At 56.3% G+C, this 27674-nt stretch overlaps 2 protein-coding genes and 1 pseudogene across 4 annotated transcripts in view; all 3 read left to right on the top strand.

Moving 5' to 3' along the window:
- LOC141751332 (tektin-3-like) overlaps positions 1-1895 on the top strand; it is a 34810-nt gene extending 32915 nt beyond the window's left edge. For all 3 annotated transcript variants that reach the window (XM_074607920.1, XM_074607919.1, XM_074607921.1), the window contains one exon: positions 1545-1895. In XM_074607920.1, the coding sequence (XP_074464021.1) occupies positions 1545-1761 (217 nt within the window). In that variant the 3' untranslated portion in view covers positions 1762-1895. The remainder of the gene's footprint in view (positions 1-1544) is intronic.
- A 14937-nt stretch (positions 1896-16832) lies between these two features.
- On the top strand, positions 16833-17497 carry LOC141751192 (RING finger protein 222-like; annotated as a pseudogene).
- A 3369-nt stretch (positions 17498-20866) lies between these two features.
- LOC141751235 (tektin-3-like) lies at positions 20867-27504 on the top strand. The gene is made up of 7 exons (XM_074607652.1): positions 20867-21445; positions 22004-22087; positions 22740-22810; positions 23092-23235; positions 24104-24326; positions 25544-25698; positions 27288-27504. The coding sequence occupies exons 1-7, from the start codon at positions 20867-20869 to the stop codon at positions 27502-27504; spliced, it is 1473 nt and encodes a 490-aa protein (XP_074463753.1).
- Positions 27505-27674: the final 170 nt, after the last annotated feature.

Raw genomic sequence — 27674 nt, 5'->3', positions numbered from 1 at the left:
GGTAGCACTCGGGAGCATCGCTGGATGACAAAATTAATCATGGGGGGTTGGTTTTTTTTCCTAAAGAGTCCTTCCAGAAGTGCACCGACATAATCAAAAGCAATGAGCGGGTATCCCAGCCTTTGGGTGCTGGGAGAGCTCTGCGCCCACAACGGAGGCTGTACCCCATGGCCGGGGGCGGCCTGATGCCACCCCATGAGGGGCTGGATTTTTCCTACTTGCGTCAACCCCGTCTTCTCTCCTGCCTGCTTCCCGGCGGCTGGATGGGCTCAGGTTTGAAGGACAAGCCCTTTACTCTCCAACAGGCTCATGCTGAGAGCTCTTAGGTCCTTGCTTTTGGGTAACCGCAAGGGTGCAGCTGCTGTGCAAGGTGCTGTGTCCAGTGCTGGGCTCCCCGGTTCCAGAAGGACAGGGAACTGCTGGAGAGGGGACAGCAAAGGGCTACCAAGAGGATGAGGGGACTGGAACACCTCTCTTGTGAAGAAAGGCTGAGGGATTTGGGTCCCTTCAGGCTGGACGAAAGACGCCTGAGGGGGGACCTTATCAACGCTTATCAATACTGAAAGGGGGGGTGTCAGGAGGATGGGGCCAGGCTCTTTTCAGTGGTGCCCAGGGACAGGACAAGGGTAACGGGCACAAACTTGACCATAGGGAGTTCCACCTAAACACGAGGAGGAACTTCTTTGCTGTGAGGGTGGCAGAGCCCTGGCACAGGCTGCCCCGAGAGGTGGTGGAGTCTCCGTCTCCGGAGACATCCCAAACCCGCCTGGAGGCGTTCCTGTGCCACCTGCTCTGGGTGACCCTGCTCTGGCAGGGGGTTGGACTGGGTGATCTCCAGAGGTCCCTGCCAACCCCCGCCAGCCTGGGATTCTGTGCACCACACGGAGAAGCAGTGAGGGCTGTGCTCACCTCCCCTGGGGACACTGGAAATCCTGTCAAGGACAGAGGGAGCTCTTTGGCATTGCACCCCGAGGGGCTGTGGAGGATCAGGCACCCTGAACTTCACACCTCCTCCTGGCAGCCCGCTGGGTGAGGCTCCCTGGGAAGCCTTTTCAAAGCAACTTAAACCCAGCCCCAGAGCCTGTTTAGCATCTCTCACGCCATCCTTTGTTCCATCCTCCACTTGTTTCACCTTCGCTTTTAGCCTCTCCCAGCTGTCCTCTTTCGCTGCGTGTGCACCCGTGGGTGTGGGGAGGACCCTTGCCCGGGGAAATCCAGGAGGGGGAGCCAAGAAACCCACAAAACCGAACAGGAACGGGAAACCACAGCTGCTCGTCCCTCTGCTTGGTGGCACCACCTGCTCTGGCAGACGCGGCTGCGCGTTGCCGAAGCCTTTGAGCAGACGTTCACCGTGCCTCCCCGCCGAGACCCCGAGGAGCTCTGCCCTCAGCTTCCCCATGGATCTGCCACAAACAGGGGGGGTCCGAGTGAGTCTGAGCGCGCTGAAGGGGGAAAACCAATGCAACAGGGGCCCATCAGCAGCGCCACGCTAGAAACCACCCGCGTGACGGGACTTCTAATGAGGGCTCCTTGCTGTTTTCCAGCCTTGTCAACGAGGTCCGTGACATCCATGGGACGGTGCAGACTCTTCAGCAGCAGCTGAGAGACAGCCAGGACACCTTGCAAATGCTGGTTCGTGCCAAGGCTGTCCTGCAGCATGACCTGGCCGTCAAAGCCAACTCCCTGTTCATCGACCAGGAGAAGTGCATGGCGATGCGCAAGACCTTTCCCAGCACCGCGTGGCTGCTGGGTCCCATCTAGGCTGGGCTCAGCCCACCCCACGGCATCCGTTGCCAGAGTTATCAGTTTTCTCAATATGCTTTAAATAGTACATGATTAACTTTCCACTTCCTGATGGAAGCCTGGGTAGAAATTAAATTATCACTTTGCATGTCACATGGTCTACCTGGAGTATTTTTTTTTTCCCTTTGGTTTTTCTCTTTCCACTGCTCTTTCACGGCGTGCCAGAAAGTAACTGAAAATATCCTGGATGCAACTAAGAGCAAATCCACCCACGGGGATTCATTCCTACCCATTCGGTCTGTGATTTTAGAAGAAAAAGTGTCATGTCCTCCTCCTTTGGAGTCTGATGTGGAAAAAGCACAGGATGAAGCCATGTCTCGAATCACCTCCTTTTCCTCCATGGGCCTTAGCGTGGCTTTTAGGAGGATCTGCCCCATGACCTTCCCAGCCACAGAGGTGACGCCGACACGTCGGTACCCTCCTTTAAACTCTTTTTAAAAATGGGTGCAATGTTTCCCTTTTTCCAGTGCCCGGGCACTTCACCTGATGCCATGACTTTTCAAATACCACCTTCTTCCAGGAACACCCCTTGATTCCTTTGGGGTATTGCACTGGTGTTTCCCTCCTGGCTCCTGTGACCTCAGGAGCCCCCGGCTCATCTCTCCAAGACTTCAAGTGTGAGGCAGCGTCACCAGCGCGTCTCAGAGCAACAGGCCCTCGCTGGCACCCTGTCCCTCCAACCTTGGCATCTCATCCCACAGGGACAGCCCGATATTGTCCCCCTCTCCCTTCAAGCCTTGTTTAAAGCTCTGTCAATGAGCCCCGCTACCTCCTGAGCAAAGACCCTCTTCCCCCTTGGAGGTGGGTGGGGAGACACTGGCCCAGGTTGCCCAGAGAGCTGGGGGAGGCCCCATCCCTGGAGATATTCAAGGCCAGGCTGGATGAGGCTCTGAGCAACCTGATCCAGTTGAAGATGTCCCTGCTGACTGCAGGGGGGTTGGACTAGATGGCCTTGAGAGGTCCCTTCCTACCCAACACATTCTATGATTCTGTGTACTTTCTAACCACTTTTTTGGGGAAAATATGTCAAGGGTTCTAAAAAGAGGCAGTTAAAGCACTTTAGTTTCTGCAGAGCCCGTTTTGATGTTGGAAATAACAATGCCAATGATGTAAATTAGCTAGCAGGAATTTGGAGTGAGGCTCCCTGGGTGTGATGGTGCTGTTACCTGAAATAAAAGCTCTCGAAACCAAAAGTAGTTTAGAGAGGAAATACTGCTTTATTTGCCACCAGCCTGAACAGATCCTCCACAGGGAGGTCCTGCAGGCCCAGGTGCCAGAGCATGGCCAGCAGCAGTCTGCGCAGGGCCACGAAGTCAATGGCCCTGACCTTGGTCGTCCCGATGGCGACATCCAGCAGCTGGGCCAGGCTGAGCTGGGCCATGGCTGCTGCCGTGCCTGAAGCGACAGAGGGACCTGAGCGGGACCTGAGCTCCTGGGGGAGTGGGAGAAAGAGCTGCCCAGGGGGCCCTTTCTGCCTTGGGGAGACTGGGATGGGTGGGAGGGATGGGCAGTCAAATCCTTCCTCCTCCTCCCCTCGTCCTCGTCCTCCTCCCTGTCAGCGTCCTCCTTGTCCTCGTGCTTCTCCTCCTCCTCCTCCTCCTCTGTTGCCTCCTAGCAGCAGAGTGGTCACAGCGGTGGGACGGGTGACAAGGGACAATGCAGCGTCCCCCGTTGCTGGGTGATGCCCCCGCTCCTGGCCGGTCCTTGGGATGGGGTTATCCACAGGCATGGGAGAGGCCGAGGGTCCCGGCTGCCTTTTCCACCTCCATCCCTGAGGCGCAGCTGGCGCAGGCTGATCTGTGGCCGCAGCCAGCGCAGCCCGAGCCCGGGCAGAGGCAGCTCCCTCGCAGGGCTGTCCCGGTCACTCAGCCCGCTCCGGTGACACGTCCCGCAGGAGACCAGGCCCGGCTCCCAACCGCCGCCATTATTGTGGTTTTCTGAGGCAGCAAAGGGTTGGCGCGGAGGGGAGTTGGGGGGGTCCGGGCCAGGGCATTGGGAGCGGGGGCTCCCCCAGGAACTCACTGGGATCATTGTCTGGGTTTTGTTATTGTCTTTAAGGGGAAGACATGCTGCTGGGGTGGGCACTGGCCCATGGGATCCTCTAGCTGGCCTTTTCTTCCCCCACTTTATTTTTTTAATCTATCGCTATAATCTATGAGTATCATATATATATAAATCCAGGGAGAAGGAAGCAGCATCCCAGAGGTACTGAAGGGTGTGGGGGGGTTCTCTAACAGCCCACTTCATGCCCGAGCAGCCCTGCAGCAGGGCAGGAGAGGGCAGAGGGGGAATAATGAAAAATAAATGGATGGAGGTGGCTGTCGAGAGCCCGGATCGTGGCCACGGCGGCACGGAGCCACTGGTGCCCCCCCAGCTCTGGATTTCCCAGACAGGTGCTGCAGCGCCCAGAGCAACACGCGCCTCTCCTCTGGCTTCTGGAATTCAGCACGGCTTCTTGCACAGACCCCCCTGAACCCCCCCTCACCCCGTCCTCCCTCCTCTGCACCTCTGCAGGGCCGGGGCGAAGCAGAACTGGGGGCTGCGATTTGTCAATGTGTTCCCCCCAGCCCTGTGACCACCGTTCATCTCCCTTCTCCAGGGAATTAATTTTACTAATTAAAGAATAGTAATGCATTTAAATTTTAAATCACAATCATGATTTTATTAATTAAAAATCTATATATCACTTTTGGAACACCAGCTCTCCCTGCCCGTCTTTCTGGGTGCTGGATCCGTTCCCAGTGTCCCCGGTGCCTGGGAGAGGTGGCCGTTGCCTGAGTCCGGCTCCGTTGGCTCAGCACGGACTGGAAAGCTCAGCGCTGGGTCTGACGGGACCAGGCACACAGGCTGTGCCCAGGACCATCAAAGGCACTCCAGGGACACATCCTGGTTCCTTGGGAATGCAAGCAGGGACACGTAGAGCAACGGTGACATCTGAGACGGGGGCAGGCGCTCCCTCAGATGGAGGAGGACTTCTGATGCCAGCGCCACCACCCCAGGGATGCAGGCAGGGTCCCCTGGTACCCAGGCCATCATCTCAGGGATGCAGCCGGCACCTCCAGGGAGCCAAGGAGAAGAAGCAGGGGGTCAGCCAAGCCCCGCCCCCCCCCGCCCTCACATGCAGCCTAGCCTTCCTAGTGATGAGAAGGTCCAGGGAAAGGAGGCTTTGGGCAAAGGAGAAGCAGGGATGGGGAGATGGGGAGGGAAAGAGCCCCGGGAGCTGGGCACTGGTCTGTGCTGGGAGGCAGCATCCATCTCTGCTTGTGGCTCTGGAGCTGTGAGTGTTGACCCTGGGGATGTGATCTGGGAACTGTTGACTCATTGCATCTCAAGAGCTTTGTGAGGCTCGAACTTGCCAAGCCTGGCTGCTCCTGGTCTCAAGAAAGATGACCTCAGACCCAGCAGTTTTCTGACCACTAGAAAAAGCCTGGCCAACCTTTGGCCTTGCATGGCTCCCACCCTGGACCCCATGTCACGAGTCTGGCAGGTGCTGGGGAGTATGAGCTTTCCTGCTCAGACTGATATTTGCCTCCGAACAGCCTTGCTCTTATACCCCCACCCTGCTGCCTCCTTCCCTGTCTGCCCGAGGATAGCGTTTGGTGCAGGACTCGCCATGTGCATGCGAGATCAGCTGCTCACACCTACTCACAGTCCCCATCCAAGTGCCATGGTGACAACATCAGGAGCAATATTTCATCCTTGTAAGCCAGTGGGTTGAATCATGGCTATTTGGAGCCCACGAGAGGGGCCGTGGGGGTCTGTGTGCCCCCAGCGAGGGGAAGGAAGGGCTGGGGCTGGAGCTGGGGTGGGGGTAGGGAGGGATGAGAGTGGAGGAGCTGTAGAGAGAGGTGGGTTTGGGGAGGGTATAGGGCTGGGAGGGATATGGGAGATCATACAGGGAAGGGTGGGGCTGGGAGAGGTATAGGGAGACATGGGGCTGGGAGGGGTGTAAGGAGGGATGGAGCTGGGAGGGATGTGGGGAGAGATGGGGTGGGGAGAGATGAGGGGAGATGAGGCTGGGAAGGATGTGGTTTGGATGGGACTGGGAAGGATGGGATTGGGAGGGGTGTGGGGAGGGATGGAACTGGGAGGGATGGGACTGGGAGGGATGTGGTTTGGATGGGACTGGGAAGGATGAGACTGGGCAGGGAGTGGGAGTAGGGGGAATGGAGGGAGTACAGCTTTGTGAAAGACATGGCATGGCGATGCTGTAGGGAGTGTACAGAGAGGCAGGGATCTAGGAGGGCTTTGGGGAGCAGGGGTCGATGGGCAACAGCTCTGGGGGACCATGTGGCAGGGCAGTGGCTCTGGGAGGGTTGCCAGAGGGACAAGTGGCCCAGGCAGAGCCCCCCGGCGCTCCCTGCCCAGCCCCTGCAGCGAGGCTTTGCAGATGGGGACATCCCATGGCTTTGCCGGGGGCGGGGGACCCGATGGCTCTGTGCTGACGTGTTCCCCAGCCACTGGCAGCGCTGGCAGTGGGGTCAGCAGAGGCTCGGCTTGTCTGGCGCGTGCCGTGTCCTCGCAGCCTGCTGGGATGTTGCAAGAGCCGGGAAAGCAAAGTCACCGCTGCTCTGCGAGCTGCCCCCGTGAGCCGGCCGGGCTGGGGGGACTCTCCTCCCCAGGACTGGGTCTGGGTGAAGCCAAGTGCAGCGTACGGCCACGGCACCTGCCCTTGCAATGGCTGCAGCAGCCTGGGGCTGATTTTCAGGGAGGAGGGAGGTCGGGTGCTGACTGCTTGACCTACAGCCATGTGTCAGCCATACCCAGCGCTCTCCTGGGAGGTATCCAGATGGCCCAGCGGGATTGCTACCCAGACAGCCCAGGCAAAGGCAGGTCAGGTGAAAGCTTCAGGATGAGGAGCTTCATTAGGGCAGTGGCTGCCACCAGCTGGCAGCCACATCCCACCGCCTGCCGAGGGATGAGGGACTGCCATCCCCTGCAGGTCAGCCCGGGGCAAGACCTCAGTGTGGGGACAGTGCTGCCGGGCCAGAGGGCTGGCCAGATCTGGGGCCAGGCCAAGGGCTGACACATAACAGGGCACTTCTTCAAGCATGAAGGCAGCAGACCCTCTGTTGTACGCAACAACGCCGATCACTTCCTTTATCCTCCCTTTATGCCTCACCCGAAGTCCCCCTTTGAGCTGGCTGTGTCCATCCACATGGAGCCTTTTTTTGATAAATGTAGCTATTTTTCTTGACTAATGTGAGTGCCACCTTTGGTGCCTGGGCAGTATTTGCTGAATCGCTCCTTTAACAGACTTTGCCAGCGATGCCTAAAAGTACTGTTTTGCAGCTCAGCTTGCCTGCCAAAAGCACAGCCACCCTGAAACGCTGATTGTCTTGGTTATTGCCAGGCTGCTCGTGGGGTGCAGGGGTGAATTCTTAGGCACCCTGGATCTGCTTGTGCCCATTTTCCTGGGGGTCCTTAACGATGGACATGGAGGGCCAAGGAGATGCGGGAAACTGCTGTGACACCAGCCACAGCCCCGATGCCGGCTCGGGAGCGTCTCTGTGCTGGACCCATCATCCTCCCAGGATGCAGAAGGGGACACCCGGGCACCACCTGCCCTGTCCCTCATGGGACACCGTGGGTTGGGGGTTGTCAGGACCCTTGTGTGTTTTCCAGCTGACCCCATCTGGAAGGGAGGACTGGGGTTATCCTTCCTATATTTTGACTACGGGGACTGCAGAGCCCACAGGATGGTGGGACGGGGACAGTAGCCCTCCTGCCTTGTGCCAGCATGTCTGGGCAGATGCATTTTTTCCCAAGCATCCTCCTGTCACTAACTCACTTGTGTTTCTGGTTGATGATCCACCAGCTGACCCTGGCTGGTGGAGCAGCTCTGCCTGCAAACTCTCTGCTCACAGCACCATGCTGACTGCATGGTCATAAGACCCTGGAAAAATCACGAAATGAACCAAAATCCAGTATTTCGTGCTCCTTTTATGGAGCCTTTCCTTTCCGGGCCACTCCAGTGTGTGTGGTGTTGCAGGGCTAGAAGCTGACCTCTACTTGTTCCCATTAAAAGTGGGAGCTTTTGTTCCCATGGGTAAAAGTGATAGCACGGTCTTGCAGCCTGTCTCAGCGATGGTGGGGGATAGTGAATTGTGTGGCAGCATAGACACAAGGAGTAGTGATAATTTGGTAACTACAGTAGTGTCCGAGAATGCTCAGGTGCAAATCAGGGCCTGTCCCCCCAAGAAAGTGGCAGGACAATTAACCCAACTGAAGTGCATCTACACTAATGCATGCAGCATGGGGAATAAGCAGGACAAGCTGGAGGCCATCGTGCAGCAGGGAAACTATGATGTGGTTGCCATCACGGAAACGTGGTTGGAAGACACACACAAGTGGAGTGCTGTAATTGATGGCTACCAGCTTTTCAGAAGAGATAGGCAAGGGAAGAGAGGTGGTGGGGTGGCCCTCTATGTTAGGGGCGGCCCTCTATGTTAGGGGCGGTTTTGAATGTCTAGAACTCAACAGTGTGAATGACAGTGTTGAGTGTGTATGGATAAAAATCAAGGGGAAGGCCAACAAGGCAGATATGGTGATGGGAGTTTGTTATAGACCCCCTAATCAGGATGTAGAAACCGATAAAGTATTCTATAAGCGTCTGGCAGAGGTCTTGCGATCATCTGCCCTTGTTCTCGTGGGGGATTTCAACTTCCCAGATGTCCGCTGGGAATACTACACAGCAGAGAGGGAACAGTCCCGGAGGTTCGTGGAGTGTGTGGAAGACAACTTCCTAACACAGCTGGTGAAGGAACCTACTAGGGGAAGTGCCCTACTGGACCTACTGTTTGTTAACAGAGAAGGTCTTGTTGGGGATGTAAAGGTTGGAGGTCGTCTTGGGCAGAGTGACCATGAAATGATAGAGTTTTCAATTCTTGGTGAAGCGAGGCGGGGAGCCAGCAAAACTGCCACCTTGGATTTCCGAAGGGCAGACCTTAACCTGTTTAGGAGCATGGTTGAGAGTGTCCCTTGGGAGGCAGTTTTGAAGAGCAAAGGTGCCCAGGAAGGCTGGTCATACTTCAAGCAGGTGCTCTTAGAAGCACAGGAGAAGGCCATCCCCATGTCCCGAAAGACGAGCCGACGGGGAAGAAGGCCAGCCTGGCTAAATAGAGAGCTTTGGCTGGACCTCAGGAAAAAAAGGAAAGCTTACATTCTCTGGAAAAGGGGCTTAGCAACTTATGAGGATTATCAAGATATAACAAAGCTATGCAGGGGGAAGATTAGAAGGGCCAAAGCTCAATCAGAACTCAGCTTGGCCACTGCAGTTAAAGACAACAAGAAGAGATTTTTCCAGTATATCAAGAGAAAAAGGAAGACTAGGGAAAATATAGGTCCACTGATGAATGAGACGGGTGCCCTAGTGGTGGAAGACACAGAGAAGGCAGAGTTACTGAATGCCTTCTTTTCTTCGGTCTTCACTGATAAAGCCGTCCCTCACGCATCCCATACCCTGGAGGCAAGGGGGAAGGTCTGGAGAGAGGAAGATTTTCCCTTAGTTGAGGAGGACCGGGTCAGAGACCACTTGGCCAAGCTGGACATTCATAAATCCATGGGCCCTGACGGGATGCACCCGCGAGTGCTGAGAGAGCTGGCAGATGTTATCGCTAGACCGCTCTCCATTGTCTTTGCAAGGTCACGGGGAACAGGAGAGGTGCCTGAGGACTGGAGGAAGGCTGACATCACTCCAATCTTCAAAAAAGGCAAGAAGGAGGACCCAGGGAACTACAGGCCGGTTAGTCTCACCTCTGTCCCTGGGAAGGTAATGGAGCGACTCATTCTGGATGTCGTCTCCAAACACGTAGAGGAACAGGAAGTTATTGGAAGTGGTCAGCATGGATTTACCAAGGGCAAATCATGCCTGACCAATCTGATAGCTTTCTATGATGTTATAACGGGTTGGCTGGATGAGGGGAGAGCCGTAGATGTCATCTACCTTGACCTTAGCAAGGCTTTTGACACTGTCTCCCATAACATCCTCATTAGGAAGCTGAGGAAGTATGGGCTAGACGAGGTGACAGTGAGGTGGATCGAGAGCTGGCTGAGTGACAGAACCCAGAGGGTTGTGATCAGCGGCACAGAGTCCAGTTGGAGGCCTGTAACCAGTGGTGTCCCTCAGGGGTCAATACTTGGTCCAATTTTGTTCAATATATTCATTAATGACCTAGATGAGGGGACAGAGTGTATCCTCAGCAAGTTTGCTGATGATACCAAGCTGGGAGGGGTGGCCGACACTCCAGAGGGCCGTGCTGCCATCCAGCGTGACCTGGACAGGCTGGAGAGCTGGGCAGAGAAGAACCAAATGAGGTTCAACAAAAGCAAGTGTAGGGTCCTGCACCTGGGAAGGAAGAATGCCAAGCACCAGTATATGTTAGGGGCGGACCTGCTGGGAAGCAGCTCTGAGGAGAAGGACCTGGGGGTCCTGGTAGACAGCAAATTATCCATGAGCCAGCAGTGTGCCCTTGTCGCCAAGAAGGCCAATGGCATCCTGGGCTGCATAGGGAAGACTGTGGCCAGTAGGTCGAGGGAGGTCATTCTCCCCCTCTACTCTGCACTGGTGAGGCCACAACTGGAGTACTGTGTCCAGTTTTGGGCTCCCCAGTTCAAGAGGGACAGGGAACTACTGGAGCGAGTCCAGCGAAGGGCAACCAAGATGATTATGGGACTGGAGCACCTCCCTTATGAGGAAAGGCTGAAAGAGCTGGGACTCTTTAGCCTGGAGAAGAGAAGGTTGAGGGGGGACCTGATTAATATTTACAAGTACCTAAAGGGTGGGTTTAAGGAGGACGGAGCCAGGCTCTTTTCAATGGTTCCCAGTGACAGGACAAGGGGCAATGGGCACAAGCTAGAACATAGGAAATTCCGATCAAATATGAGAAAAAACTTCTTTACGGTGAGGGTGACAGAGCACTGGAACAGGCTGCCCAGGGAGGTTGTGGAGTCCCCTTCTCTGGAGATTTTCAAGACCCGCCTGGATGCAGCCCTGAGGGATGTGCTTTAGGCAATCCTGCTCTAGCAGGGGAGTTGGACTAGATGATCTCTAGAGGTCCCCTCCAACTCTGAAGATTCCGTGATTCCGTGATTAAAGGCAGCAACCCCTCTGCAATCTCGGCCCTCCGGGAGACAGGGCTTGGAGGAAAAAGCCAAACTGCAACACAACCTGGCAGCCAAAACCACAGGGAACATCCCGTTTTGGTAAAAGCCCCCCAGTCCCTAACCCCGGCAGCCTTTTCTCCTGACGTTGCAGGGATTCTGTGCATTGTCCCCCAGAATAAGGCTCGAGGGAGCTGCCTGGTAAAAAGGCAGCCAGAGGGGATGGTGTAAAAGAGTCCGGCAATACCCGCTGCTGCAGGGGACGCGGGTGGTAAAACATCCCTGGAGTGGCATGGCTCATGGCACAGCAGGGACGGGTCACAGTGACCGCGGAGGGTCTACAGCAGGTTTGTGTGCTTCCCCCGAGGGGCTGGTGTGGGCACCGGGGAAGGGGGGACAAGCCATTTTGCCCCCACATCCAGGGGTTTTGTGCAGCCCTGGTCTTGCTCATCATCTGAGGCGCTTGCCTTGGGCTGCCCCCGGACTCACTGAGCTGACGCTGTGTTGGTGGAGGGGGGAAAGAAGCTGAAGGAGCCCCTGGAGAGTGCAGTTGCCCTCCCAGGTATGGGAAAACCCCATGCACCGTGGGGCTGTGTGGCTCGGCCTGGACTGGACGAGACAGATCCCCAAGTTTTGCGGTCAGAATAAGGCTCCAAGGGCTCACACCAGGCTCGGGGTCATTCCTGGGAGGGTTTGTTGGAGGCAGAGGCAGGTGGGTGCTGTGATGCCCAGGTACTGTGCAGGTGCCTTCGCAAAACCGCAGCATCCGGTGGGAAAACAGGCATTGGAGAGGGGTTTGGGGATGTACCCCGTTGTTCCTTGGTGTTTGATAAGCATTCGTCATGTCAAATGACTGGATGTAAATTTCTGGTCATCAGGAGGATAAGCAGATCCCATCCATCCTGGTGGGGAAGAGGCAGCATCCCAGCTGGTGGGGACCACCAGCTCCAGACCTTGGCACCCCTGGAGAGGCAGGCCCAGGGCTTTTTTTTACGGTGCACCCGGGCCCGGGTCTTTTTTTTTTTTTTTTTTTTTTTAGGGTGGCCACAGCAGATCCGAGAGCACCAGCTGCTGGGCACGGCAAAAAGCGCTGAGGAGAAAGCTGTCGGAAGAGCTTCTGCTAGGTGTTTTGGGCTGTCTTGGCTAAATCAGCAGCTTGATGGTGGGTCTGCATCCTGCCAGGTGCCTGACAGGCAGGATGGAGACATGCAAAAGGAAAAGACACTTATTTTCCCACTCTGAATTCAAGTAAAGCAAGTATGGGAAAAGATGGACCCCCTTAAAGGGCTTGGGTGCCTCCAGACTCATCCATCTTTTCCATCTATGTGAGTTTATTTTGACAGCACGGGAATGGATACAGCTAAGACAGGGGCCAGGACCCTTGGACCGTCCACCCCTTGGATTTACTTTTTCCCCTCTTCCCTTCACCTGGTTCCCACCAGTGCCAACTAGTCACCATGTTTGAGCCGGGGCTGGGAAGTGGTGGGAGGAGAACGGGCTGAGCAGAAACTTGGAGAAAGCCTCAGATTTGCAGGTTGAGCCATCGCTAAGGAAAAACCTGGGGGAGTTTGGGAGGACTGGCCGTGTCGTGGGAGGGATGGGGCAGGTCTCCCCAGGTGAGGGACACTTCAGCCAGCCCATCCTTTCCAGCAGCCACCAGCCATGTGGATGGGTTGTGGCTGCATGGCAAAGCTCCGCGCGTGCATCTTGCCGTCAGGAATAAAGCCATGATTTTTCTCACCGGGATCCTCACCCTCGTTGAGAGAAGGGATGGAGGACACGTCTCTGCTCATTGGAAATGTCCCTGCTTCATCTCTTATGATTTGGAGAAGTGCAGCATGGATTTGTTATGGAAATATCGAGACCTATAGTGAATATTTGCCTGGCACCAGGCTCACATATAGTTCGATCTTCTGGCTTTAAATGTGCTTTGAAAATAAGCACTTTCACGTAACTATATCTAATATTATTTTCCCTCCTCCCCACCTGGTCGGTGACAGTGGGAAGTTGGGGTGATGCTGTGGAAGACAAGGGCTGTCTGCAGCATCCTCTTGTCCTTGCAAAAGGCTGCAGAGCTCTGCCCAAAAGCCATCGCAGTTTTAGTGAAGGGACCCCCGGCCACCCCCGCCTGTAGGGAGGGCCGTGTCCTCTTCTGGGTCAGAATGTCCCTTGTTCCCTGGAAGCCACCAACCCCAGAGCAGAGAAGGTCTCAGCTGTGGTCCCTGGAGAGAAGCTGAGCCTGATGCTGCCTTCTTGCTTGGATAAAAGGATCCTGGAGACCTTGACCCTGCACTGGGTTTGAGGGGGCTGAAACACTGGCCGTGAGCTGCATTGCTTAAAGCCGGAGAAAAACATACAGGCAGCGTATAGGGACTTGCTTTGCTCCTGAAACTGGTTTCTTCTCCCTCAAGCACCAGCAGACTCAATCCTGTCATTCATAGTTCATAGCTCATGGTTTCCGACTGCGGGGAGCATTCAAATTATGGGAAACAGGAATTTCCACCCCGCCTTGGTGCTGGCAGAGAGCAAACTGAAGCTGGGGAGATGCTCGGCTGCCCCAAATCTGCTCTCGCTGGCCCAGATCACTCATTCAGCAATGGAGATCTCGGTGGGTGCAACCCTGGCACCTCCAGCAGCTTCAAGGGGGGGCCAGGGAGGGGGATGGGGATGCCTACCCCAGGGGTGACTGTGCAACCTCAGCCCCGGCACGATCTGTCTGGAGAGGTTTCAGCCTCAATTTCTGGACCATCCCAAGAAAACTGGGATAAGGAGTGGAGTGGCTTAGTCCCTGATCTTAAGCGGGGGGTGTGGAAGGTGATGACATGCTGCGGGTCTCCTTCCAGCGAGGGACAGGGCTTCACGGCTTGAGACATCCCCCGTGGGGCATGTCTCCCACCATGGGTGCTCTCTTTTGGCAGCTGCCCCAGTGCACGGGACGGCTCGGCGGGGCTGCACCTCCCCTGCTCCTTCCAGAAACCAGCCCCATGTTGTAACTGCTGCAACCGCTGCACCCACGAGCGACTGATACTGCTGCCCACGCCTGCAGCCCTGCCGCGACAGCCAGCCGCACGAAACCACCCCTCCTGCCCATAGAGGACCTCCAGGGCCCATCTCACTGGGGTTTGGGTGCCAGAGGTGCATCTCCTCTTCTGCCTGCCCCACGGATCCTGCAGAGCCCTGGGCATCTTCTTGGGGCTGGAGGACCGCAGGGCTGGGAATGCTTGTGCGGAGCATCTCTCTGCCCCAAGGCAAGACTCCCCGCTATGTCAGGGTTCTCCGGAAGGCTTTCCATGATGGAGACTCCAGGCCCTGCAGGGGCCATTGGGGCCCCTTGATGGTTCAAATCCAGGTCCCGTGGCTGCACTGCCACAGCCAGAGCTGGGGAAGGCGTGCAGGCGGGGCGCCTTGGGGTCACTGTGCCTGCTCTGGGAATCTCATCCTCACATCCCTGTGGAGCCGCTCAGCAAGCCTGAGTGTGGGCTGGCAGCCCCGTGGCCACTGGCCGGGCTGAGGGGTGGCAGGGGTGGCTGGAAAGAGTCGAGACTGTGGGAGAAGTGACCCACCCCGTGGCAGTTTCTTCAAGGCTTTGCAGGGGAGACACCTCTCAGGTTCTCGCCTGGGGGTCGAGCGAGGGATGGGCAGCACCCTGGGACACATGTAAGGCCACAGGGAACCTTCTTTACGTGTGTTTCCAGCCGGCACCTGGCCAAACAGTGACTCATGAGCCACCTGCGGCTGCTGAGATGGCCAAGCTCGGGGCTTCTGCCTGCCCTGAGCCCACAGGGCTCCTGCTGCTGCCTGGACTGCAGTTCCCAAAGATGCTGGAAACCCCCTCCAGGGCAGGTTCAAGGCAGCAGTGGCCCTCGAGCCTGCTGGAGTGTGTTTGCTGGGCTGTGTGCTGCCACACCGGTACTTGGGTGAGCGTCTGATGGTGTAGGGCGGGGAGCGCAGGGCTGGAGTGCAGAGTGTTTGGGGGATGAGGAGGGGAGGGGGCGTAGGGATGAAGATGTGGCCAGGGCGAGGAACAGGGAGCTATGGCGGCTGGAGGCAAGAATTGTTTGGCAGGAGCCCAGCCCTGGTGCAGGGTGCTGCCGGTCACCCTGCTCTGCAGCAACAGAGGGATTTTGGGCTCCCGACATCCCCTTTAGCGACTGTTTCATTGGGGTTTGAGCTCAGGGATGAGCCCGACTACAGGTGCCCATCACATGAGGGAAAGCAGGCAGGACCGTGCTGCCTGTCCCTGCCCTCCGACGCCTGACACTGGCTCCTCGCCCCCTCCCTGGCCAACCAGGCAAATATCAGGCCTTTAAAACGGGGAACGAGTTCCTCCGCATTCAATCCCCGGGAGCTGGCCCTGTCCCTGCTCCAGCTTCTGCGCAACGCACCCGCATGACACGCGCAGCCAACAGCTCCGTGTTAGATAGGTGTCCCAGTCCCCTCCCCAGCTGGTGCTCGGTGCTGGGGCACGGCCAGCCCCGCTTCTGGGGACAGCAGTGGAGTGCATGGAGGGGCTCCTGCCCTGGTGCCCTGCAGCAGGTAAGGGGGCTTTGGGGGCACAGAGGAGCTGGTGCACAGGGTCAGGGTCTCCTTCTGCAGCACTCTGGGGGACCAGGTCCCTGATCCCTCTTAAAGCAGAGCAGGAGCCTGCATCTTTCTTCTCTTTGATTGGGAGGGGATGGTTTGTTGTGTTCTTGTGACCGTCCTGGCGCAGGGGATGGCTCCCAAGGAAGAGGAGGTCAGCCAAGGAGGGGATGGCAAAACCTCCAGAGACAGCTGTGAGGATGCCCATGGGCACAGTCATGCGTGAGAAAAGGGGTGCAGGTTGGGTCGGGTCTGACAATGCTGCAAGGTCTGGAAAAACCTGCAGGTTTTATGAAGCTCAGGTTTTAAGAGAAAGGAGCTGAGCTGAGCATCCCTCCTCCCCTCTCCCCTCTCTCCTCTCCCCTTTCCCCTCTCCTCTCTTCCTCCGCCCTTCACCCATCTCCCGCTCCCTTCTCCCTTTTCCCCTCTCCTCTCTCCCTTCTTCCCGCTCCCCTCTCCCTTCCTTGAGCCGCCGCATGAATGCTCCCTGCCCTGGGAGACGCACGGCAGAGCTTCAGACCCAGCCCAGACGCGGGTCTGGGGATCCCAGCGGCCCCGCGCTCCCCCTGGCGCCCCAGGCTGGGGCAGGGGCCAGGCGGGATGGCTGGGCTCTGCCCTCCCCGCTCTGACTAAGAGGAGACGCCGGGCTCCGGGGCTTGCTGACCACACCATGCTCCGGCGTGAGGAGCACAGCCTGGAGATGGCTGTGGCCTGGCCACCAGCCTGGGACATCCTCCAGCAGCCTGGAAGGAGCCTGGCGTGGGTGCTCACTGCCTGCCCCGGGTCCAGCACGCCCCCTCTCCATCCCCGGGGGGTCCTGTGCTCCCACCTGTCCCACTGCCCTGGCCTCTCCCTGCTCCCGCTGGCCCCTCTGTGTCCCCTGGGATGGGAGCATCTCCCTTTCCATGGCAGGTTTCTTTGTGGGATGGGAGTTCCCACCTCCCGTGCACCTGGAGCTGGCAGCAGTGCACGGAGGCACTCGTGACACAAGCTGAACCTGCTTTATCTGTACCACGTGCTGAGCACGTCCATCCAGGGGCTCGTGCATGTGATTTTGCAGCCGGGGATTGTTGCCCCCGCTGGCTCTGGAGTTGGGGTCCTCCCGTCATCTCTCTCTTGCCCCAAGGGCCACACTGAGAGGCGTAATGCTCCTGAAAATGGCCTGTCTTGTTGAGAGGATGCCTAGTAGCTGTCAACTGCATCTGTTAGGGGCAAGAGGGCAAAAGCAAGAGAGCAGGGAGGAGGAGGAGAGATGAAGAGATGGATCATGCTTATCATTTCAACCTTATTAACCCATCGTGCCTCTTCCTCGCAGCTGGGGAGCGCCTGTGGCCGACAGAGCAGGGATGTCTGAGGCCTCGTCCAGCAAGGAGGGACCCCCGGCCGAGTGCCCCGTGTGCTACGAGAAGTTCCACCTGCAGGAGGCCATGCACCGCCAGCTCAGCTGCGGGCACACCTTCTGCCACGACTGCCTGGTGAAGTGCTTGCTCTCCGCCAAGCTTGACGGCCAGGTCCAGAGCAGCATCATCTGCCCATCTGCCGCTACGTGACTTTCCTCAGCAAGAAGGCAGCTCTATGGCCGCCCAAGGCAGGTACCAACCTCCGGGCCCTGGAGATGCCTCTGTCACCTTCCTCCTTGTCCCATCTCACCAAATTGGAGGCCAGCAACACCTTGGTGGTGCCCAGCCATTTTGTGATGCCAGTGCAGAGCTTCGACCGGTGCTGCAGCATGGGGAACAGCCCCATGGACTCGCAGGGGGTCCCAGGAGAGCTGGCGCGGGAAGCCCACATCTTTGTTATCAGTGACCATGGGATGCCACTGGTGGCTGTGGACTGCAGCTCCCTGGGGAGGAGAAGCAGAACAGAAACACGAAGCTCGGTGTCATCCAGCTCGGCCCTGGGGGTGAAATGCTGCCAGTCGCCCATCGCCCTCGCCATCCTGCTCGTCTTGACGGTGGCCATGCTGGCGGCTGTGCTCCCTCGGCTGCTGCTGGTGAAGAGGGACTCGTAGCAGGAATGGGATCAGCTCAGATGCTGGAGGTGTCACTGATGCTGGGACAGAGCTAGGGCTGGGACCTCTCTCAAAAGATCCCATGAGAAAGTCCAGAAGCAGCTCCAGGTGAAGCTCTCTCTCATCTGGCCAGGGACTGAACGGACTTTCAGACCTTTCCGCAGATCTCCGGGTGCTCACAGTGTCGTCGCTGGCATTTTCTGCCTCTTTTGGTTAAAATGTGGCTGGTCAAACCCTGCTAGTGGGTTCCCCTGGTGTCTTAGCAGAGAGCATGTCTTCTCCTCCCGCACCCTGTTGAGGAGAAATAACTGGACTCCAGACGATCCAATGTGAATCAACAGAAGCCGTTTATTAAGCACCGATCATCATCTTTTATGCCCTGTGTTGTAGCCGTACACGCGACTCGCTTATTTCTGATCAGCGAGTTACACTGTCCACGCGCTGTGCACGCAGTTCGTTCACACATCAGATTGGTTACAAGAATTCGCATAGTAAATTGCTTAGTCATTAGCACAACATGTTTTCTACCTTCTCAGTTCCCGTTTTTCCCATGTACTAATTCCATCTTCTACCACCTGTTTTGCTCTTAATCTAATCTCTCACAGTAGGGAGGCTGGCTCACATGGCCATTTTCTCTCAGATACACTCCTACAATACCCCCTTTTTCTTCTTGAGCCAGCCAGACCTTATGCATGGCATTTTCTATCATGTCAGTCACTTTGCGGAGAACACACGAGGCTGCCATAATCAATAATAATATAACCAACAATAGCATGAGCCCTTGCTTTAGTAAATCTGATAACCATCCCGTTATACCCCATGAGCTTAACCAATCATCGAAACTGTTTTTGACCACTTTTAATTTGGACATGTTATCCTTCAGCTCCCGTAACTGCTTATGAATGGATGATGAGTGGTCGGAAAGGTTCATACAACACATACCTTCAAAACCTTCACATCCATGACCCTGAGCTAACAGCAAAAAATCAATAGCCGCTCGATTTTGCAGCGTAGCATGCCGAATGCTATCAACATCAGTCAGCAAGCTAGATTTGGGTTGCCCATTGACGGTGCTGGGGGTTGTCCAGGCAAGGGATCAAGTTGCCCAGCAAAGGCACTAGGATGCACGCAGTCTGCACTGACTTGCCCAGGGGTGGCACTGGGTTGCCCACTGAGGGCCGTGAGTTCATAGGATCATAGAACGTCTCAAGTCGAGAGAGACCCATGAGGATCATCGAGTCCATCTCCCTGCTTCTTGCAGGACTACGGAAAACCAAATTATAGGACTAAGCCGCTCAACAGTTTCCCAAAAGCTGCACCTGGTTGCCCAGGGGCTGCAAAACCTGCCCATGGAGGGCAGTAGGTTGTCCAGGGCAGGATCTAGGATGCCATGTGAGGGTATTTTCTTGCCCAGGGCTGGCCCTGGCTTGCCCATCCACAGCAATGCATTGCCCAATGGCTGCATCGGGTTGCCAGAGCGGCTGCAGGGAGTTGCCCGCGTAGAACCCGGTTACTGAGCACCCTGCGCCAGCGGCAACGCTGCCCTGGTTCTGTGACACAGAGGGCACTGGGGATGCTGCAGTGTCTGGCAGTGCTGCCACCCAACCTGACAGCACAGCACTGAGTAGCAGCCCCCCCCGCACACCCCCAAGCCTCTGCAGGGTGAGTATGTCCCTGAACTGGGAGGGAAAAAAACAGGTCATTCTCCTAATCCCCCTCCATATCTCTTCTGTCCTCTAAATGTACCCGGATGAGGTGGTCGGGGCTCCTGTCGTTGTGTCCGTGTTCAGGGATGGCACAAAGTGTCGCCCTGGGATGGCTTATCCCAAGGGGGATGCAGGGGCATTTATTTCAGCTGGAAATGCAGGGAAAAGTAGCCCTGGGCCGTTCCCAAGGGGTTTTCCCTCCCTTTCCTAAACGTGTGTCTGTCAGTATCTGAAAGGGCAGAGTTTATTTGTGGGGGTGGGAGCCAGGGAAGCTGCCTCCCACCCTCCCAAGGCCGTTTCTCAGGTATAAAGCGGCACGGAGCTAGGGAAAGCGCCGTCATTTATCCCTAGCCGGGACAAAAGGGCTGAAGGGAGCGGTTTGTGGGAAGCGGCACACGCGGTGGTTTCTGTTGGACCTGAGCGCAGACATTTCGTCCTCGGTTCTGCCAAACTGCCTCGGAGGGTCGTGTTTGCAAAAGCTTCTTTTTCTGCTAAATTTGAGGGTGTGAGTTTCCCGCTGCCTGTCCCACAGCCACTCCCATCAGGGATCTTGCTGTAGCACACCCGTTTCCTCATCTTCCCCTGGGGCTCCGAGCCAGGCTGGGAGCAGTGGGGACGGGATGGTGTTAGGGGAAGGACACGTCAGGCTGGCTACAACAGCCGTATTGAGGGACTTATTCCTGCCCGTGGGTGACACTTGGAACCTCACAAGAGCTTCGTACCGAGCACCACGTACCCCTCCGGAGTGTTTGTCCTCAGATGAGGTGTGTTTGGTGGCCCCCTGCCTTATCTTGCTGATAACCATCGATTGACAGCCTCAAGCTGGAGAGGACAATATGCAATTCTTGGTAGCAAAATCTTCATGTGTGGCCATTCCTCCTAGGGCTACTGCAAGGCTGGTGTTTCCCAAGCGCTCTGAAAAGACTGTGGGCCATCTCCTTCCCACGCACACTGATCTTACACCAGGTGAGCCATCGACACCTTTCCTCCTTTGCAAGGCAAGAGGCGGCCCTTCTTTTGAGGCTGAAATAGGGGTGTGGGGGGGTCAAATTTGGATATAGTCCTGCAAAGCTCAGCTCACCTGCAGGCTCCTCACTCCAGCATTTAAGGCAAGGGAAGATAGAGGGGGTGAGGATGGAGTCCCTCACCCACCCACAAATGGCGCTGGGCCGGTAGCAGATGTGTGTCCAAAAGGGACGCAGCCCTCGGGGCTGGGAATGGAACTTTTACAGAGAAAATGACCTCTGGAGTATCAGAAGATCAGCAGCTACGCCAGCCAAAAGAAACAAAGGAACAGCAGAGAAGGAGCAACTCCAGTTTGACTGGATTGACAGATTTAAGGAAAAGGAAGGCACGGTATCTGTCATTCTCCTTACGGCCGTGATTTGTTTTTCTCCGCATTCCAAGACCTGATGCTAGATACTAACAACCAAGTCAAACGCTTTTATATCCAAATGTTTGGGATGCTGTCAGGAGGGATTTGTTTTCAAGGGGTTTAGGCCTGTTCAGGCGCTGTGAGGGCACTCTGTGCGTCGCTGTTTGTGTTTGAAGTTGCGGGTGTTGCTGTAAGAAGTAAGGCAAGTGCAGGAGGTTGCTGAGGTTGTCCTCTCTCTCCTCCTCTGTGCAGGACACGGACGGGACACACGAATAGCAGCGGTCGAGCATGGAGTCTGTCGGCTCTCCCTTACCAGCAAAGTTCGCCCATCCCAGAGCCATACCCACCAGGTTTCTCCCTGCCATCCACACCATGGCATCAAGCTATAAGAACCGATTTCCTTACCGCCCCTTGCCTCAGAGCTACAGCCTCCCCTGGATGCCCAGCACCTACTACAGAACGGCTGCCAGCAAACCAACTTTGGCTGCCTTTTCCAAGAGTTCCCAGGGGATAACCGCCGGCGAGAAGCTTCCATCTGTTTCCACCAGAACCACTGTCTTCACCCGCTACACCCCTGAAGACTGGTACAAGTCCAACGTGACCAATTACAGGGAGTCGGAGACCTCCCAGAAGAACGCGGAGCGCCTGAGAGCCGATACCTCCCGCATCATTGACCACAAATACCAGCAGACCAAGAAAACGCAAGCAGAAAGCACCAAAAACCTGGGAGTGCGCGCCAATGACATCGCGTTTTGGAAATCGGAGCTCTGCCACGAGCTAGATGAGGTGATCGGGGAGACCAACGCGCTCACAGAGGTGAAGACCAGGCTGGAGAGAGCCTTGGCCGAGGCGGAGGCCCCTCTCCGGGTAAGCACCCGTCCCGGCGCGCTGCAAGCTGTAGCCTACTGCTGAAACATCTGCAGCCCTTCAAACGTCTCATTAAGTTTCACTGCAGCTCCAGAACGTCTAGAAAGCTTTTATTAAGAGGCCATTAGTTAAGTTAGTAGTAAACAAACCCCCCTTGCCATCTGCTGGATCCCCTATCAGCACAGGCTGAGCACGTCAAAGCTGCGTTTGCTTAACTCAATATTTTTAGAAGTGGTACATCCAAAATCCCGGTTTGGGAGACAAAAGCCCATGTCTTACCACGAGGCTCTGGCGAGGTGGGCGTCAAGGCTGACACAGGTCCCCCGTTTCAGCTGTGGCTGCACCAGGGACACATCTGCTCCCTCATGATGGTTTAATGCTGATGTTGCAGCTCGCCTGCTCCTTGTCAGCTAAACCAGCTGCCCCGGGGCACTTTTTTCCCCCTCTTGTCATCTCCGTGCCCACCTAGAGTTTCTTTTCTTACATTATTGGAGATGGGGACAGTCCCCATAGAGAGCCCTGCCCCTGCAGCCAGCGGTGATGGCGTGTCCCCAACAGGTCGCTCAGGAGTGCTTACTTCACCGGGAGAAGAGGATGGGCATCGACCTGGTCCATGACAACGTGGAGGAACAGCTCTTAACAGTAAGTTGGGCAACTCAGATCATGCGTTGAAGCTATTTTTACTGGATTTCAAAGTTATGGGATTTGGAGCACTGATCACCTGCCTCCAGCAGCCGGAGCTTCACAAAGGCAATGGGTTTGTGCTGAAGTCAAGTGAGCTGAGAGCAACACACTTCCTCCGGTGGAGCTGAATGTGTCTCAGAAATTCAGCCTGGGCATTTACACCGAAGTCAAGTCCATCTCCTCTTGTCCCGTACGGATGGGATTCCTCCTGGGGAGGAAAACATTTTGGGAGCAAAAAGGGCAGGTGCTGATCTGGGGACGGAGGTGTGTAGTGGTCCAGGGAACCGCTCTGCCTGTCCGCACCAGGATGTGTCCCTGTCCGTGCAGTGGGACTAACCACCGCTTGACACTGAGGTCAAGGTGAAAAAATCCTTATTGACCCACCCTGAAACGGAACGCAAAGGCCGTGGCTGCAGCCACAGCACCCTTCTGTCCCCTCCAGGGCGCTGGGCGCAGGCTCAGCTGTGAGTTTTCCTGCCTGTTTGCTTTGGGCAGGAAGACAAGCAGGCAAGTTCTTGCTGTGTGCAGGGTTGGAGAGGTCCAAGGGGAGGAGTGTGACCAGGACGAGTGAGTATGGACACTGATGGGGTCCTCTTTTGCCTTTGCCCAGGAAGTCGATGTCATCAGGTCGTGCCAGGAGAAGATGCAGCAGTTCCTGGACAAGGCCAAAGCCCAGATCACGTAAGGAGGAGCTCCTTCTCTCATGTCGTAGGGCTGATGTGCATTTGTGGTCACAGCAGAAGCCCAGCAGAACCCCAGCAGATGTGAACCCCCAGAAGAAGCCTGTCTCTCCCCACACCCCGCAGGCGTAAAGCCCATGGAGGCTCCATGGCATGCGGGCGGTGATGCTCGTGGGAGGACAGAGCTGCGCGGGGGGCCGGGAGCTGCTGTGGGGAGTGAAACGGGGAGGAAGCCATTCCACCCGTACGTCCCCACCGATGGCTGCTGTTTGCATGTTGAAGGTCCAACCGGGCGGCCCAGCAGAATCTGGAGAAGGATCTGGCCAACAAGCAGGTGGCCCACCGGATCGATGACAGGTGCCACCACCTGATGAACACCTCCCAGGGCATCAGTTACTACCGAGGGGTGGAGCAGGTCGATGCCACGTGAGTGCATGCTGTCGGTCCCCAGCAGCAAGCTGTCCCCGGGATACGCGGTGCCTCTCCCTGGCAGGGAGCTGCTTGTCCCCAACCCAGATCCATCCCGCCTGGAGACACCTCCCTCAGAGCGGTCATTTCTCTCCGCTCCCCAGAAAGGGAGCACAACCCTCTGCTGACAGTTGGATGCCAAACATCCAGAGGGTGAAAGCCAGTCCCACCTCATTAAACATTCTACCAGGGGTTGAGAGATCAGCCTGCCAATTAATTCAGCGGAGCACCTCTGCTGAAACAGCTCCTTAAGTTTATGCATATTTTCAAAGATGTGTCTTAGTTGTTGCTAGGCGATGTTTATACTTTTCAAGGACTCTTTTCAGCTTCCCATAGAAGTGAGGAGGAGCATAGGCAGAACAAGGGAAAGGCCAATGAAATATTCCGTACCATAGGTGCCATGCTCAGGATATAAATGGGGGTTGGTGCGGGGTGGGAATATGCGGTCGGGTTTCGGGAAAGTACCACTTCACTGGGTGGTGAGAGTGACTTCTCTCATTATTATTATTATTATTACTATTATTATTATTATTACTATTATTATTATTGTTCGTTTCTGTTATTGTTCTATTAAACTGTCCTTATCTCCACCCACGAGTTTTTCCCTTTCCCTTTCCCCTCCTTTTCTCCCTCTTCTCCCTTCTGGGGGGAAGGGGGAGAACTGCACCAGCGCACGCGTGGTCCTGGCTGCTGGCTGGGGTTAAACTATGACATACAGTCCAATTAAAAGTGTAGATTTAAGCTATAGTGAATCCACGCTGCTCCCTGGCAGGGTCCATGCCTGCCCACATCCAGCTTACCGGGGGCCTCTCCTTTTCCCCGCCAGGATCTCGGTGCCGCAGTCCTGGGCCAAGTTCACCAACAACAACATCCTCCGCTCCCAGAGCGAGCGGGCGGCCTCCGCCAAGCTGCGGGATGACATCGAGAACCTGCTGGCGGTGACGGACAGCCAGATGTGGCGGCAGTTCAACGCCGTGAACGGCGCCTTCACCAACCGCATCGCCGAGACGGCCGATGCCAAGAGAAAGATTCAGACCCACCTGGCCAAGGTAGCCTGAACCCCTCCCTTTTGGTGTGACACTGTCACTTCCCGGTGACACCTCCAAAGCGCGACCCTCCACGCAGACCTGGCCCCAGCAGAGGAACGGTCACCACAAGAACCTGGTTATAGCATCATTTAGAATCATGGAGTCATAGGATGTGTTGGGTGTGAAGGGACCTCTCAAGGCCACCTAGTCCAACCCCCTGCAGTCAGCAGGGACATCTTCAACTGGATCAGGTTGCTCAGAGCCTCATGCAGCCTGGCCTTGAATGTCTCCAGGGATGGGGCCTCCCCCACCTCTCTGGGCAACCTGAGCCAGTGTCTCACCACCCTCAGCGCAAAGAACTTCTGCCTAATGTCTCATCTAAACCTGCCCTGCTCTAGTTGAAACCATTGCCCCTCTTCCTCTCGCTACATGCCCTTGCAAACAGCCCCTGCCCAGCTTTCTTGGGGACTTTCTTCTTGGAGCAGGATGAGTTGGCAGTGTAATTTCATCCCAAGGGATACTGCCCGTTGCTCATCCCAGCTGACAGCCTGCTAGCACAGGGATTTCCAGCAGAAAATGCCAGCGCTACTTGCATCAGCGCTAGTTACTTCAGAGGCGCTGGCTGCCCTGCAGAAGGGCTTTACTGGGACTCTGCTGGGGTGTCTGCTGTGGGGTTTGCAGCTTTGCTGCTCCTCCAAGGATGTGTTTTCGGTCTCAGCACTCTGTGGTGGCTGCACAGGTATCGGTGTGTTTGCTCCGCCAAGCAGATGAAGTGGAGATCAGCCATGGGCAGCAGGCTCGCACCACTGGCTCTCATGGAAAGCTTCCTGAAAAGTGCTCGGCACAGATTAACCGAGCAGAAACTGGGCTTGCAGCATCGCGGGCTGGTGCCACATCCTTCAGCGAGCATCCACCAAAAACCTGCCCTCTGTTAGTTGCTAGTGATGGACGATCAGTTCCTGCAAGCAGTAATTTTGGGGAGTGGGTAATTCAGTAGATCCGTCACTGCTCCAAAACCTCCTCTGATGTGACAGCAAGAGCAAAGAGAGGCTTTTCCCCGCAGAGAAATGGCTGCTGGATCTGTGCCTCCATCTATGGCAGAGTGAGAGCAGTCTGAGCCCGGGGTCTGCTAATTGAACTTGGTTTTTTTCTGCAGATGGATGGCAGAAAAGGGAAATCACGTTGCCGCTGGAGAATATATTTTTTAAATTTATGCATGTGTTTCTTTCTTACGCCAGACAGTGCAGGAAATATTCCAGACCGAGAGGAATATAGAAGCCATCCAAAAGGCCATTAGGGACCAGGGGCCTCCATTAAAGGTGGCTCAGACCCGGCTGGACGAGCGCACTCGGAGGCCAAACATGGAGCTGTGCCGGGACACTGCCCAGCTGCGGTAAGGCAGGAGCGCGGGGCCGGCGGGGACCTCGAGGGCTCACGGGTGGTAGCACTCGGGAGCATCGCTGGATGACAAAATTAATCATGGGGGGTTGCTTTTTTTTCCTAAAGAGTCCTTCCAGAAGTGCACCGACATAATCAAAAGCAATGAGCGGGTATCCCAGCCTTTGGGTGCTGGGAGAGCTCTGCGCCCACAACGGAGGCTGTACCCCATGGCCGGGGGCGGCCTGATGCCACCCCATGAGGGGCTGGATTTTTCCTACTTGCGTCAACCCCGTCTTCTCTCCTGCCTGCTTCCCGGCGGCTGGATGGGCTCAGGTTTGAAGGACAAGCCCTTTACTCTCCAACAGGCTCATGCTGAGAGCTCTTAGGTCCTTGCTTTTGGGTAACCGCAAGGGTGCAGCTGCTGTGCAAGGTGCTGTGTCCAGTGCTGGGCTCCCCGGTTCCAGAAGGACAGGGAACTGCTGGAGAGGGGACACCAAAGGGCTACCAAGAGGATGAGGGGACTGGAACACCTCTCTTGTGAAGAAAGGCTGAGGGATTTGGGTCCCTTCAGGCTGGACGAAAGACGCCTGAGGGGGGACCTTCTCAACGCTTATCAATACTGAAAGGGGGAGTGTCAGGAGGATGGGGCCAGGCTCTTTTCAGTGGTGCCCAGGGACAGGACAAGGGTAACGGGCACAAACTTGAGCATAGGGAGTTCCACCTAAACACGAGGAGGAACTTCTTTGCTGTGAGGGTGGCAGAGCCCTGGCACAGGCTGCCCCGAGAGGAGGGGGAGTCTCCGTCTCCGGAGACATCCCAAACCCGCCTGGAGGCGTTCCTGTGCCACCTGCTGTGGGTGACCCTGCTCTGGCAGGGGGTTGGACTGGGTGATCTCCAGAGGTCCCTGCCAACCCCCGCCAGCCTGGGATTCTGTGCACCACACGGAGAAGCAGTGAGGGCTGTGCTCACCTTCGCTGGGGACACTGGAAATCCTGTCAAGGACAGAGGGAGCTCTTTGGCATTGCACCCCGAGGGGCTGTGGAGGATCAGGCACCCTGAACTTCACACCTCCTCCTGGCAGCCCGCTGGGTGAGGCTCCCTGGGAAGCCTTTTCAAAGCAACTTAAACCCAGCCCCAGAGCCTGTTTAGCATCTCTCACGCCATCCTTTGTTCCATCCTCCACTTGTTTCACCTTCGCTTTTAGCCTCTCCCAGCTGTCCTCTTTCGCTGCGTGTGCACCCGTGGGTGTGGGGAGGACCCTTGCCCGGGGAAATCCAGGAGGGGGAGCCAAGAAACCCACAAAACCAAACAGGAATGGGAAACCACAGCTGCTCGTCCCTCTGCTTGGTGGCACCACCTGCTCTGGCAGACGCGGCTGCGCGTTGCCAAAGCCTTTGAGCAGACGTTCACCGTGCCTCCCCGCCGAGACCCCGAGGAGCTCTGCCCTCAGCTTCCCCATGGATCTGCCACAAACGGGGGGTCCGAGTGAGTCTGAGCGCGCTGAAGGGGGAAAACCAATGCAACAGGGGCCCATCAGCAGCGCCACGCTAGAAACCACCCGCGTGACGGGACTTCTAATGAGGGCTCCTTGCTGTTTTCCAGCCTTGTCAACGAGGTCCGTGACATCCATGGGACGGTGCAGACTCTTCAGCAGCAGCTGAGAGACAGCCAGGACACCTTGCAAATGCTGGTTCGTGCCAAGGCTGTCCTGCAGCATGACCTGGCCGTCAAAGCCAACACCCTGTTCATCGACCAGGAGAAGTGCATGGCGATGCGCAAGACCTTTCCCAGCACCGCGTGGCTGCTGGGTCCCATCTAGGCTGGGCTCAGCCCACCCCACGGCATCCGTTGCCAGAGTTATCAGTTTTCTCAATATGCTTTAAATAGTACATGATTAACTTTCCACTTCCTGATGGAAGCCTGGGTAGAAATTAAATTATCGCTTTGCATGTCACATGGTCTACCTGGAGTATTTTTTTTTCCCTTTGG

Source organism: Larus michahellis, chromosome 14 (assembly GCF_964199755.1).
Source record: "Larus michahellis chromosome 14, bLarMic1.1, whole genome shotgun sequence".
Taxonomy (NCBI): domain Eukaryota; kingdom Metazoa; phylum Chordata; class Aves; order Charadriiformes; family Laridae; genus Larus; species Larus michahellis.
Note: the sequence above shows the minus strand (reverse complement) of the source record. Positions and strands in the feature narration are given on the sequence as shown.